Source organism: Sinocyclocheilus anshuiensis, unplaced genomic scaffold (assembly GCF_001515605.1).
Source record: "Sinocyclocheilus anshuiensis isolate Anshui unplaced genomic scaffold, SAMN03320099.WGS_v1.1 scaffold437, whole genome shotgun sequence".
NCBI lineage: Eukaryota > Metazoa > Chordata > Actinopteri > Cypriniformes > Cyprinidae > Sinocyclocheilus > Sinocyclocheilus anshuiensis.
In genome coordinates this window covers 1,574,282-1,586,116 of record NW_015539902.1, presented here as the reverse complement: position 1 = coordinate 1,586,116, position 11,835 = coordinate 1,574,282, and the positions used below count along the sequence as shown (strand labels likewise).

At 37.4% G+C, this 11,835-nt stretch overlaps 2 protein-coding genes across 6 annotated transcripts in view; one reads left to right on the top strand and one right to left on the bottom strand.

Moving 5' to 3' along the window:
- The window catches only part of il2rga (interleukin 2 receptor, gamma a), a 9,793-nt gene extending 7,561 nt beyond the window's left edge, over window positions 1-2,232 (top strand). Inside the window, exons 6-9 of one of the 3 annotated variants that reach the window (XM_016483029.1) lie at window positions 975-1,074; window positions 1,202-1,298; window positions 1,415-1,550; window positions 1,585-2,232. In XM_016483029.1, coding sequence (XP_016338515.1) covers window positions 975-1,074; window positions 1,202-1,298; window positions 1,415-1,550; window positions 1,585-1,676 — 425 coding nt within the window. In that variant the 3' untranslated portion in view covers window positions 1,677-2,232. Of the gene's footprint in view, window positions 1-974; window positions 1,075-1,201; window positions 1,299-1,414 lie in introns of all 3 variants that reach the window. The other 2 variants (XM_016483028.1, XM_016483027.1) reach the window with 2 other exon arrangements.
- A 586-nt stretch (window positions 2,233-2,818) lies between these two features.
- The window catches only part of LOC107686144 (ryanodine receptor 1-like), a 48,603-nt gene continuing 39,586 nt past the window's right edge, over window positions 2,819-11,835 (bottom strand). For all 3 annotated transcript variants that reach the window (XM_016483017.1, XM_016483018.1, XM_016483016.1), the window contains 22 exons: window positions 10,090-10,170; window positions 9,742-9,830; window positions 9,512-9,640; window positions 9,227-9,331; window positions 8,878-8,883; window positions 8,114-8,195; window positions 6,734-8,025; window positions 6,558-6,628; window positions 6,276-6,444; window positions 6,075-6,161; window positions 5,614-5,871; window positions 5,358-5,488; window positions 5,083-5,125; window positions 4,858-4,994; window positions 4,561-4,621; window positions 4,303-4,449; window positions 4,090-4,224; window positions 3,775-3,931; window positions 3,569-3,633; window positions 3,370-3,470; window positions 3,229-3,280; window positions 2,819-3,150 (listed from right to left, as the gene is read on the bottom strand). In XM_016483017.1, the coding sequence (XP_016338503.1) occupies window positions 3,055-3,150; window positions 3,229-3,280; window positions 3,370-3,470; window positions 3,569-3,633; window positions 3,775-3,931; window positions 4,090-4,224; window positions 4,303-4,449; window positions 4,561-4,621; window positions 4,858-4,994; window positions 5,083-5,125; window positions 5,358-5,488; window positions 5,614-5,871; window positions 6,075-6,161; window positions 6,276-6,444; window positions 6,558-6,628; window positions 6,734-8,025; window positions 8,114-8,195; window positions 8,878-8,883; window positions 9,227-9,331; window positions 9,512-9,640; window positions 9,742-9,830; window positions 10,090-10,170 (3,494 nt within the window). In that variant the 3' untranslated portion in view covers window positions 2,819-3,054. The remainder of the gene's footprint in view (window positions 3,151-3,228; window positions 3,281-3,369; window positions 3,471-3,568; window positions 3,634-3,774; window positions 3,932-4,089; window positions 4,225-4,302; window positions 4,450-4,560; window positions 4,622-4,857; window positions 4,995-5,082; window positions 5,126-5,357; window positions 5,489-5,613; window positions 5,872-6,074; window positions 6,162-6,275; window positions 6,445-6,557; window positions 6,629-6,733; window positions 8,026-8,113; window positions 8,196-8,877; window positions 8,884-9,226; window positions 9,332-9,511; window positions 9,641-9,741; window positions 9,831-10,089; window positions 10,171-11,835) is intronic.

The window sequence follows — 11,835 nt, the reverse complement described above, 5'->3', positions numbered from 1 at the left end:
TGTGTGTGTGTGTGTGTGTGTGTGGGGTGTGCTTTTTTCTGTGTACAGAACATTGTCAGCTGGCCTGGGCGCAGCTCCCCCTCCTGGTCAGTGATTTGAACCGTTGTATACTAAACTAACTGGGAATTTGGGAAATGAAATTAACAGTTAACTTCATCCTGATACCTTTGCTTGCTACTGGAATACGTTTCCCAGATTCCATCTCTGTAGCATCTCTCTAGCTAGCTGGTTTAGCTAGCTGCTAGCTACTGTGAATTTATGCTAATGTTATAACCTCCAGTACTCCACATTAACACCCATTTCTCATTATAGCATATATTATCCCTTGTCATTAGACTTATAAAGTCCCTAAATACATATTTCCTCCATTTGAAGACTGTCCCAGATTACCCAAAGCATGCTGTCCCACATTCTCAATCATATTTGATAATGTGGGACAACAAAAAAATGTTTGAAAGAAAAAAAACTAAAATACATTTTCAACATTTTAATACATATTTTGTTGCTTGAATAGATCACAAACATAATTTGACAACAGTTAGGATCATTGTATTATTTATGACAGATTTATGTCCTTAACATTAATCTAGTCAGAATCCTATGTCACTGACCTTGTCATGCAATTCCCAGGGGAGCTTCTTGATTGACAAGTGCCCCGCCCCTTTCTGTGGAATCACCCCCATGAAGTCATGTGATTTCAGTCACATGACATCTATGCTAAAATTATAGTAAAAGTCCTGTTGACTACATTTTATTAGAACAGGAAATAAACACACTGGAGTTTAGGTGTCCCAGATTACCCAATGTCCCAAATTACCCGAATTCACCCTACGCTGTCAGTTAAACAAGCAACTTTTTTTTTTTTTTACTGTACTAAACCATAAACGTCATATGTTTTTCAAAGGTTTGGGCTTAATTGAAAAAACAATTCTGAATACTACAGCAGTGGCTTTAACGGCAACTCTTTTCCCCAGAAGATCCGGGTAACCTGCCTCTGATGTCACTGGTGCTGTGTACAGCGGGAGCCACAGTAATTCTCGTCATACTGTCCTGCTTGCTCGTCCATAACGAGAGGTTTGAATCAGTTTTTTGTCCTTTAACCATTTTTTAAACATATTTTAATTTTCCACAGTAAAATTCCCTTTATCTTGTAATGCAATAGTGTTTTGTTTATGCTAATTTAATATTTAACTTTTCTTAGGTTAAGAATCATTTTAATACCAGTGGTACCAAATGCAGGACGAAATGTAAGCAATTACCTTACAGCCCTTTTTGACAATTATGATGGCAATGTTGAGGTAAGTACCAGTTTTTATTTTATCAGTCATATACCATGCTTTAATTTGTTCTTTAATCCATAGTGGTAAAGAGGGAATGTGAGATGCAATCTTTTTTTTTTTTTTTTGTCATGCAGAAATGGCTGTCCATGCCTAAAGATCTGGAGAACGGCTTCAAACCCAATTTCACAGAGCGTGCCTGTCCTGTGCGTGAGTACAGGATAGTGTCCCAGTCCAGCACTGACAGCGAAAGCATCCTCTCAAACCCAACAGACCTGTCGTCAGATTACCAGTGCATGCATAGCTACTCATCAGCCTCCACCATACCTGGATCTTCCGAAACCATACAAACCCAAGATCTATCGCAAGTGGATAATCCAGTCTAAATCTTCATCTTAATCTGAGGCTATTAAAGTTGAGAGTTTAGAAATTAGTGTCTTTGAAATTTAGGTTTGAAACTAGAATCCTGAAAAGAAAAGAAAAACATATACACATGAAAAAGGGGGTTTGCACATGTTATATGATGAATCTCAGTAAAATCCAATATTGGCATTTTGAAAATAACTTTTTGCACTTTTTTTTAAATATTCAACTTCGAACAAGGAATGATAAACATTGAATTGTTTCTTTTTCTTATGTTAAAGCTGGGTAGTGTTTGTAACTGAAATTGTGTTCCTTTTTGTGTTTTATATAGTTTGGAGTTGTTGTTTTTTTTGTATTAAGTCAGGTGGAGTGGCAGCATAGTGGTCATGTTTTTTTATTTGTGTCAAAAGTATTTTCCTCACAGTGAGCTGTTTTCCACAGTAATGTAGGTGAGATTTCTGTAGGGTCGCCCGAAGCAAGGCTTTTTTGCAAGCAGTGTCCATTGTAACAAAGTGTAAGATGTGTCTGTGATAAACATGTATACTTAGTACAAAGTAAATTCTAGAATCTGATTTGTGTACTTTTGGGAAAATCCCATCACCTACCAACCTATGTATTATCTGATTATTTAGCTGAGTGATATTTGTGATTCATGCTGCTGGCAGTTTTTTTATGTAGTTGCAGAAGTTTCACTTTTTCATACCGTATCGTAAAAGGCTCTAAAAAGGCACCTGAAAACTTAAAATTATACAACATTGGTAGCAAATGTATCTTGATTGATTAATTGTCTATTCATTGTGTGGGTTTTCTTCAGGATTTATTTTTGCACTTTTAGCGTTTTTTGCTCATTTATAGTACTCTGATAAAATTTTTGAACATCATTCAATATACTTTTGAGGCTTTTAACATTTAGAATGTGAACTTGCCATTTTAAGATGATTATGTGTTTAAGACAAATATGATGCTTCAAGAATGTAATGCTTTTACAATCTGAATAAAAAGATTCAAATTTTCAGAATGTCTGTGATGACTAAAGATATTCTGATCAAATCATTTTTATTTTTTCACAGTAGATTTTGAGCTGATCTTGAAGTGGGATGCTTAAACTGCAAGAACATCAAATACATTAACATTTTAAAATTTATAAAATTTTAATAAAATCATAAGATTGTGACACACGCTAAAGAATCATTAGAATAGGTCTTAGGCACATTAACATTTTAAACGAGCAGATACTTTAAAATGACCCCAAAACACTTACTATGCATAAATAGCATGCATTTTCAGTGTATATTAGTATAATGATCTGGTATTGTGCAAGTCTATATTTCTATGTATAATTTTACATAAATCATGGTTTGTCGCAAATATCATACTAGCTTTGTTAAAGGCTACGTACAAAACAGAAAAGAGTTTATCCAAGCTGGTCTTCATATTGTTTTCTGAAGCAGTCTCCAGCAGGGAAGAAATCCCAGCATCTCTCCTGGTACATCTTCCACACGTATGATTCCTGTCACACATACACATGTCTGTTATATTTAGATCGCTTTTTATGTTTAGCAGTTATGAACATTTTGACATGTCTTGCCTGCCCAGTGTGCTCAGTTTCATCCTTGTTGATCAAGTACATCAGGAAGAACCTAGTGAAGAGAGAAACAGTATTTTTGTTTGTCCGAAGATGGAGAGATTGTATAACATCAGAAAGGTGGCATAAAACCAAATTGCTCACATGTAATTGGCCAGGTTGTGTTCTTCAAGCGTATGTGTCTCAAAGCCATGTGGCGTTGTATCGAAGTAATCACTCCCAATACCACATATAAAGCATTTGGTCTGAAGAAGCAATGCAAAGCGTAAAATCAGACACATCGATAAGAATAAAAACTATGTGTATTTTTTTTTTTTTTGTCAAACCGTAAAGATCTCAGTACCTCCATGTCTTCTTTGACCTGCTCTTGCTGGTCTCTCAGCTCACCAAAAGCATCAATGATCAGACCTGTGCAGACAAACATGCAGTGAATTGCAGTGCAGTGTTTTCAATCTAATCCAGAAAATGAAATCTCAAAGCCAATCATCAATCTCCGGTATGTAAGGTTTAATGTGGTAGATTTGCTAGGCGCAGAAACATGAGTCTAACCTTGAATGATGGCCAGCAGGATGACGATGACAAAGAAGAAGAAGGTGATGTCGAAAACCACCCGATAGAGTTCATACTCATCCCCTGCTGGGTCCTCAATCTCGTCTCCTATGCCTCCACCTGCCCGCACACCCACGTACATGTGGAACAGATAACACTGTGAAGAGAACGAGAGATTTGTTGGATTATACAGCAGGTGTTTGGTTAGGGAAGAATTGAAGAAAACAGTGAGCAACCACCAACAAAATGCATTATTAGAGAAAAAGAATAAAAGACAATTTAACACTAATAATGTTGTATAATGCAGTGATCAACCGTCATCATGTCATCACACTTCATGTCCGGCTCATCCTCATCCTCGCTCTTATTGTAGAACTTCCTGAAGAAGTTGAAGGCCACCACAGTGTAGAGGTACACAACTACAGCCAGCAAACCAACAGTCATCATCAGCTGAAACAACCCAACAGAGTCAACCGGTGTATAAATGCAGATTTTCAGAACCAGTTTGAATTGTTGTACTGACTGTACCTGTTTTCCATTGTGTGTGACTGAGGAAAGAATTGTACGCAGGGTCTTGACACCCATTGCGATGTCCAGCAGGTGACAAGCATAGAAGAAATTGTTGTAATGTCCAAGAAGTGACATAACCGTGTACCACACCAGGTAGAGGAAAGTCTGTAAATGAAGAACACTTTAGTACACTTGACTAGAACTGTGCTTTGCAAAGTCTGCGATTTTAGAAAATACTGTAGATTTTAATACCTGAAAAAAAAAAAAAAGACTTACATTGTCTGTAAACACAACTCCAAATTTCCAGATCTGATACTTGATGTCAATGGAAGTGAGCCTGAAAAATAATATGGAAGGAAAATCTAATACTTGATCTCATATGTTTTGACCAATAGTGTAGTTTTAGGGATTATCTGTTTGGTTGACCAATAGCAGACAGGAGGAGCATTTAAAAAAGTCTGAAAAATTTTGGCAATTCTGTTTGGTGCCACTAGTGGCAAAAAATAACACATAACCTAAATGTAATATCTTTAAATGTCACAGAATAAGTCACTTGTAATGTATTTTTAATACCATGCAAGCATAGAGTTGTCTGGCTCTTTGGGTTTCTTGTCTGTCTGTTGTTTGCTGACATCCAGCGATGCCAGATCCATACCCAGCAGCTCTGCGATTCGCTCACGACCATAAATATCTCCGTATTTATCCAGAACCTTGCCAAAGGAAACGAGAACAACATGGCTTCATAAACACACTGATTTTAAACCTACACACCAATGAACAGGAAGAATATCGGTTTACCTTTCGCTTAACAAATTTGTCCCAGTAGTTGGTGGGAAAGGAGCTAAAACAATGATAAAGAGTTTTAATTACAATTTTTCCAAGGAAAACGATGAATACAAATGGATAGGTCTGCTAATGAACACTTACTAGTCTATCAAGGAGACATAATTATGGGATCACATATGTGCAAAACCAGTTTGACCACAAAACAGAATCTAGCTCAACTTGCAGTTTAGTCAACCAGATATATCTTGTGAGAAACAGCTCCATAATGAAGTCTTCTCCACACTTACGGTGTGTTTAGCACCAATCTGTCCCATTGGCCTTTGATGTCATCATCCTCCGGCTGTTCAGTGATGTAAAGCCCATCGAACTCCAGCTTTCTTGCCAGCTCTTTCTCTCTCTTAAAGATGACCAGTGGAATCTAACAGACCACAACATCATGATAACTAATTGATAGCACATATTCAGAATGAATAAAAACAACCTGAATCAAGACTGATAATGACACAAGTTCAATTGCTAAAATGTAAATCTAGTGGTTCAAACCTTGAGGCAGTTGTATCCAATGATAGATAAAAAAGCAATGATGGTGTGCACAATTGCCAGGCAGGACAAAGTGGGCTGCATGTATCCGGTACTCTCTTCCAGGAAAAAATACACAGGACCTTCCTCATCATCATCATCATCACCTCCATCCTCTCCAGCAGAGCCCTCAAAGTCTTCCCCAGGGCCTTCAAACAGCCCAGAGCCTTCAAACATACCTGAGCCATCAAACTCATCACTAATCGGAGGAGTACCAGATACCTGGAGAATTAAAAAAAATGGAGGCTTAAAAACAGTCTTAACAGGAACAGATTTTATTTTTATATCTACGTGCATTTGAAAGTAAAATTATTGAGGCATGCCATTTTTAATTAAACAAACATTTAAACATAAGCACATGTAAACAAGCCTAGAAATCCAAATAAACCACAAATTAAACCAGGAAAACAGTGTGAAAATTCAACCTTGTAGAAGAGAAGAATGAAGTTCAGGGCAAAGGCGATGAACAAAGCCAGGAAACGAAGGTTGTAGAAGTTACGGGACAAACAGTTCTGTAGATTGAAGTGGAGATTAACAGCATATCAAAACCTGCAAAACATAACTAAACCTGGAACTAAAACTCAAAGATTCAACTCAAATTTAGAAGAAATTTTTTTTTTTCCTACCATGAATTTATTTCTTTGAACATCCAACTCATTCCAGAGCTCAAATCCTGCTCCCCTGACTGATTTCTTTTCCTTTTTGGCTTTAGTGGCTTTCTCAGGTTTTGGTTCTTCTGGTGTGGCCTCAGGCTTGACCTCTGCTTCCTTCTCAACCTTCTCTCCATTCTCAGTGCTGTTACACATGGAAGATGGTCATTGAAATGGTGAATACGTCTAGAAAAACAACAAAGAATCGAACAGAAACACTACAATGTCCTGTTTTCCCTTAATTTGGGAGTCACTCACTCTGCTTTCTCAGGCTCAGGAGGAGGTTCTTCAATAGCAGGAGGTTGTTCAGGTCCTGCTTCTTCTGGTTGCTGCAGCATAAAAAAACAAGGACCAACATGACACATACAAATAAAAGTCTTTGTGTAGAAGATTGGTGAAGGAACACAGGGAATCCAGCTAAATAAACACCATACCATTTTCCTCTTCAGTAATGGAGTGCCCTCTGGAGTTGGCGGTTCCACAGGGGTCGTGTCACCCATATCTCCAAGTCCACCTGGTGTATCGATACCAGGAATCTTCCCACCGTCTTTTTCTTGGATGTCCTCATCCTCCTCCTCTCCCCCTCCTACTTCCATTGAGTCTGTTATCCCTCCTGTATCCTGCTCTTCTCCGCCCCTTGGTTCTCCCGGTAGGTCTCCATGCACCTCATCCTGCGTGGGATCCGGCATGCTGGCCAGCAACTCCGTCACGGTGATGTTCTTTGCCCCTTCAACTAAACCACCTCCAAAAAGTGTATGCCAGATGAGCAGGAAGAAACCTTTACACACACTGTAAATGAAATAGAGGATGCCCATGAGGATTGTCCATAGGAAGGTAGCAAGCTTGACCACAATTTCCTTGATGGTCATCTTCCTGAGCCTACGGTACTGTCTGCGAATATTCCTAAAGGTAAACATGCCCAGGAAATTCATAATGCTTTGGATGAAATCGGAAAAGGCAGAACTTGATTCTGGCTGGCCCTCCTCTCCACCTGCCTCTTCATCTCCTCCGCCTCCTCCATCGGGTTCCTCGGCATCGTCCTCTTCTTTCTCCTCCTCATCCTGCTCTGAAATCTGTGAAGCGATGTTCATCTCAAAGATGGTGTCCTCACAGAAGTTGACAAAAAGTTCCATCTTCTCTGATTCGCCACCTTCATTGACCACGTCAAATATGAACTGCCGCTTGGACTCTTTGACCTGAGGCATTTCCCATTGCTTACGATTCACCTCACTGATCTCAAAGTAGATCCTCTCGATCTTCCTGCTGGCACCCATTATCTCGATACGACCCAAGAATGGGCGGAAATAGTTCAGAACGCTCTCAGCTTGTTCAAGGAAATTCTGCAACCTGGTATCATGAGGAACATGTTCAGAGAGGTTGGTTAGCAGCACTGCTATGTTAAAACCAATGTCTTTTGCTGGCTCTTGGAACCGACTGGCAAACTCCTCGTAATTAATCATCTCATTCTCATCTGCTTCAGAGCAGGACAATAGGAATTGGATCTCCGCAGGTGTGTACTGTTTCTGGCTGTCCATGGCTTTCTGGAAATCCTTCTTGGATATCAAACCTCTGGGGTCTGTCACATAGTCGCGGAATGCATCAGATGCAACAATGTCCTTCAGCTTGAGGAACATGTCAAAGAATTTAAGGATAATTTCTACATTGCTGGAGGACTCCACTAGCATGTCCACCATTTGGCGAGCAATGGTGCCATTTACAACATTACCTGACAAATACAGAGTCATACAGGCTAATCAGGTCTAGGACTGAATGATGTGAAACTGATGAACATAAATTCAAGATTTTCTTCATACCCTCCAGCAGAGACAATAACATGACCACCATATCTTTCTGAAGGTCCAACAACTCTTTCAGAAGACCAATCTGACTGGAATCCTTCAAGAAAACACAATGACATTCTGTATAATATATACTGTACCATAACATGTATAATTTAAATCAGCAGCTTTTATAAAAAAAAATATAAAATGTATCATTTATAAAACTAAAAGAATATATATTTATTATTTATAAAAAGGGGAAAAACACAACATCATTATTTGTGAGGGTATAGCTTACTGTATAAAGGTATGGTCACAAAAGCATCTTTATAAGAAATGTTAACTTATCAGATTGGTTGAGGAAAATGTAAAAAATTGTAACATTTAAATGTAGGTTAATGCATGCAGTAACAATAACAGGGGTTAATTACTAGAAAGAGAAACACTCCATACACACAAGAGATCATGAAAAAAAAAATCAAACAGCACACCAAAGGCAGAACTGTAGAAGAGGCCAAACACTTTTTAATACAGCAAATTCACATAAAGCTAAAAACACATGGTTTTTCTGGGTAATATTAACTGCCATCCATTTTCTCAGGCTGTTTGACCCACTTGTTTGCATACTTGGTAGATTTTTTTTTTTTAGCAGAAATGTTACAAGAAATTGAAATAAATGAAGAGTAAAATTAGATTTTGTGTCAAAAAAGGCCAACTGGGTTCAAACAACCTGGATTTGGGAATCTGGAACATAAAGGGGAAAACTCAAATCAATAGATAAATAGAGTGATACATACTCTTCCCTGCATACGGCGTATGAAAAACAGTTTAATTAATCAGTAAAACATTGAGAGTAAAAACAATATTACATTCCAACATACTAGTCATTTAAAGTTTGAAAAAGGAATGTAACGTGTTCTTTAATTTAGCATGTAATCTAATCATTAAAAACAGTTCTACTATACATAAGCAACTACTACAGTTTCATTTACATGCACTTTCTATTAGCCGCTAAAGTAAAAAATAATCCCTTTTAGTAGAAATTACACACATTTGCTACTAGAGAAAGTGTGATCTAATGCATTCAGATAGAATAAACACAAGAAAAGTGTAGATCAACAGAGGAATCAAGTTCAGATGGGTTACCTGAGCCAGTTTCATCATCATATGGGCAAACACGTGCAGGAAGCCCACTACAGCATCCCACAGGCGACTGTGGGCCAGGGACTGCTGGTTTCCTGTGCAGGGACCCTGAGACAGGAGGACAACTTAAATACATGACAGCCATATAATAAGTGTATGATTTTGGAGAAAATTATATTGTAACACACAAGGGGTTGTGTAAAAGCTACATGTAGAGACCAAAACAAAATGAATATCATATATAAATGGAATATGAATGTCAATGATCAAAGAAAAAAGGTAATATACCTGAATATACTCAGTAAGGCTGTTGAACACCTGCTTGGCCACAGTCATCGCTTTAGAGAAGTTCCTCTTGCCTGGTTCATCTATGATGTCTTTTCCTGAATAATACCAGTAGAAATCACTGATAGACTCCTGGAAAGAGAAAATAAACACCCACAAAGCAGTAAGTGTGCTTACTGAAAGTACTTAACTTTGTCTGAGCTAGTCAGTTTTTGAGGGTAAATTGACTTCACCTGTAGTCTAAGCAGGTAATCCACTGTACAGATAATCACATTGATGGTGGTGGTGCTGCCTGTCTGCGTTCTCAGGTAGTTCTGGAAGTCTAAAGTGAAGTAAACTCACAGACGGTTAAACATTAAATCTGTACAACAATGACATTCCCTAAACTCTTGAAACTTGCCTCTTCAAATTCACTTTTTGTGTTTTACAGTAAAAAACAACAGCATATAGTTTTTGAACAATATGATAGTGTTTAAATTCAAGACTCATTTCAAGAAATTAAAACAAACTGCAATAAATCACAGTACATTTTTTCGTGTTCACTGCATTTTACTTTACATGCAGAATGATTCAGGACCCACCATTGTTGTGACCCTCACAGAGGAGCTGCACAAAGCGGAAGAGGTCACAAGTGAACTCATCGTCAGCCATGACCTTCTCACCTATGTGAAGGAAGGAAATATGCGGCAACACATCACATATAGATGAACATGTAGTTGTGACACTAATCACAGGTTTAGTGTAGCGGCAATCTGATTAGAACTGAAAAGAAAAAGTAAGTGGAAGAGAGCAATTGATTAAAGAGCTTAGAGAAAAACTACCTCAAATTTCTCATGTTATAATGTTAGTGAAAACTGCAATATTTTCGTCCCTTTCTGTAAGAGATAAGCAGGAAATTTAGTTATTTTTGTTTCATTCCACTGCCCAGTTCAGTATTACGCATGCTGACCAAATTGTCCCACCGAAATCCCAGAGAGCACCAGTGAGCATAGGCCGCTCACTATATTCACTTATGTCAGTAAAGCCTTGAGAGGCACCAGAAATGTACAGACTAATATTTCATAATAGTACCACTCTTTTTAAAAGCTACAATAACAATGCGCAAGAAATGATACAAAATGGCAGCATTGAACGATTCACTTCATTGTGAACTAGGGAGTGGAAAGAGACAGCTATTTGCGTAATCACTAGTTCTTAGACTGTAGTGACTTAGATTGAATTATAGCAGCACAAAATGAAACACATTACAGAATCACTTTACCCAAATAACACAACACATATACATAAACTATACACATACACAATAATGTGCATGTATGAACACAGATATAAGAACACTGATATATAATCACATATACTGTGGCTCAAACACAGAGGGGGATTAATTACAACATGAAGCCCTAACATAGACGATACTTTAGCATGCGGGACAGACCTACTGCAATCCTAAACCTCAGCTGTGTTTGGGTAGGTAAGGAGGAGGTCAATAATCAATGCTAAAATCATGAAAATCACATTCATTCAAAGGCTTCAGCATGGAATGATCTGTTTGCAAATAACTTCCAGTGAATTTGTTGCATCGAAAATTCACAATGTTAAACTGCACCGCTAAACTGCTGTGCGCTAACATACCGTTTTTGATAATGGCTGATTACTGGATTAATTGTGACCTCAAGTCAATGTCTCATCTGGGGTAAATATAGGAGAGCATATAGGGTAACATTAGGTGCAAAAATGGTGAAGCCAAGACAGAGTTAGATCATTTATGGTTTAATTCATAACCAATGACAGGATTTGGTAAGTTATATGTATTTGTTAGAAACAAAACACATATTCTCAGCTTAAGCATTTTAGTGCCATCATATGAAGATTAGGACCTTTTTCATTGTAAAAACAAAATTTATTAATGCAAAAACCAACATTACAAATAAAAATGTAAATTTTTTGCCTGTTATACAAAATAACTAAAATGCAGCATATATTTATTATATAATTTATATAATATTATATAATTATAATTATGTTTTTTATAGATTAGACAATGCAGAGTTCTAGAGTTACAGTAGATCTGTTTCAGCACTCAAGGGCAGAAAGAAAAACACTTCAGTCACATTCTGTGTTGGAGTGTATAACTATACAGTAATTCAGAAATAATGTACTGCGATCTGCATTTGCAATGTGACTGAAAGTTGTTGTTACAAATCCTTGAGTGATGAGATCCATATATATACTTAAAATGTATATATATATATATATATATATATATAAAATTCCAAAACCCAAAAAGCAAAATTTCAAACAAAAATTATTTCAAAGAGATAAAAGGA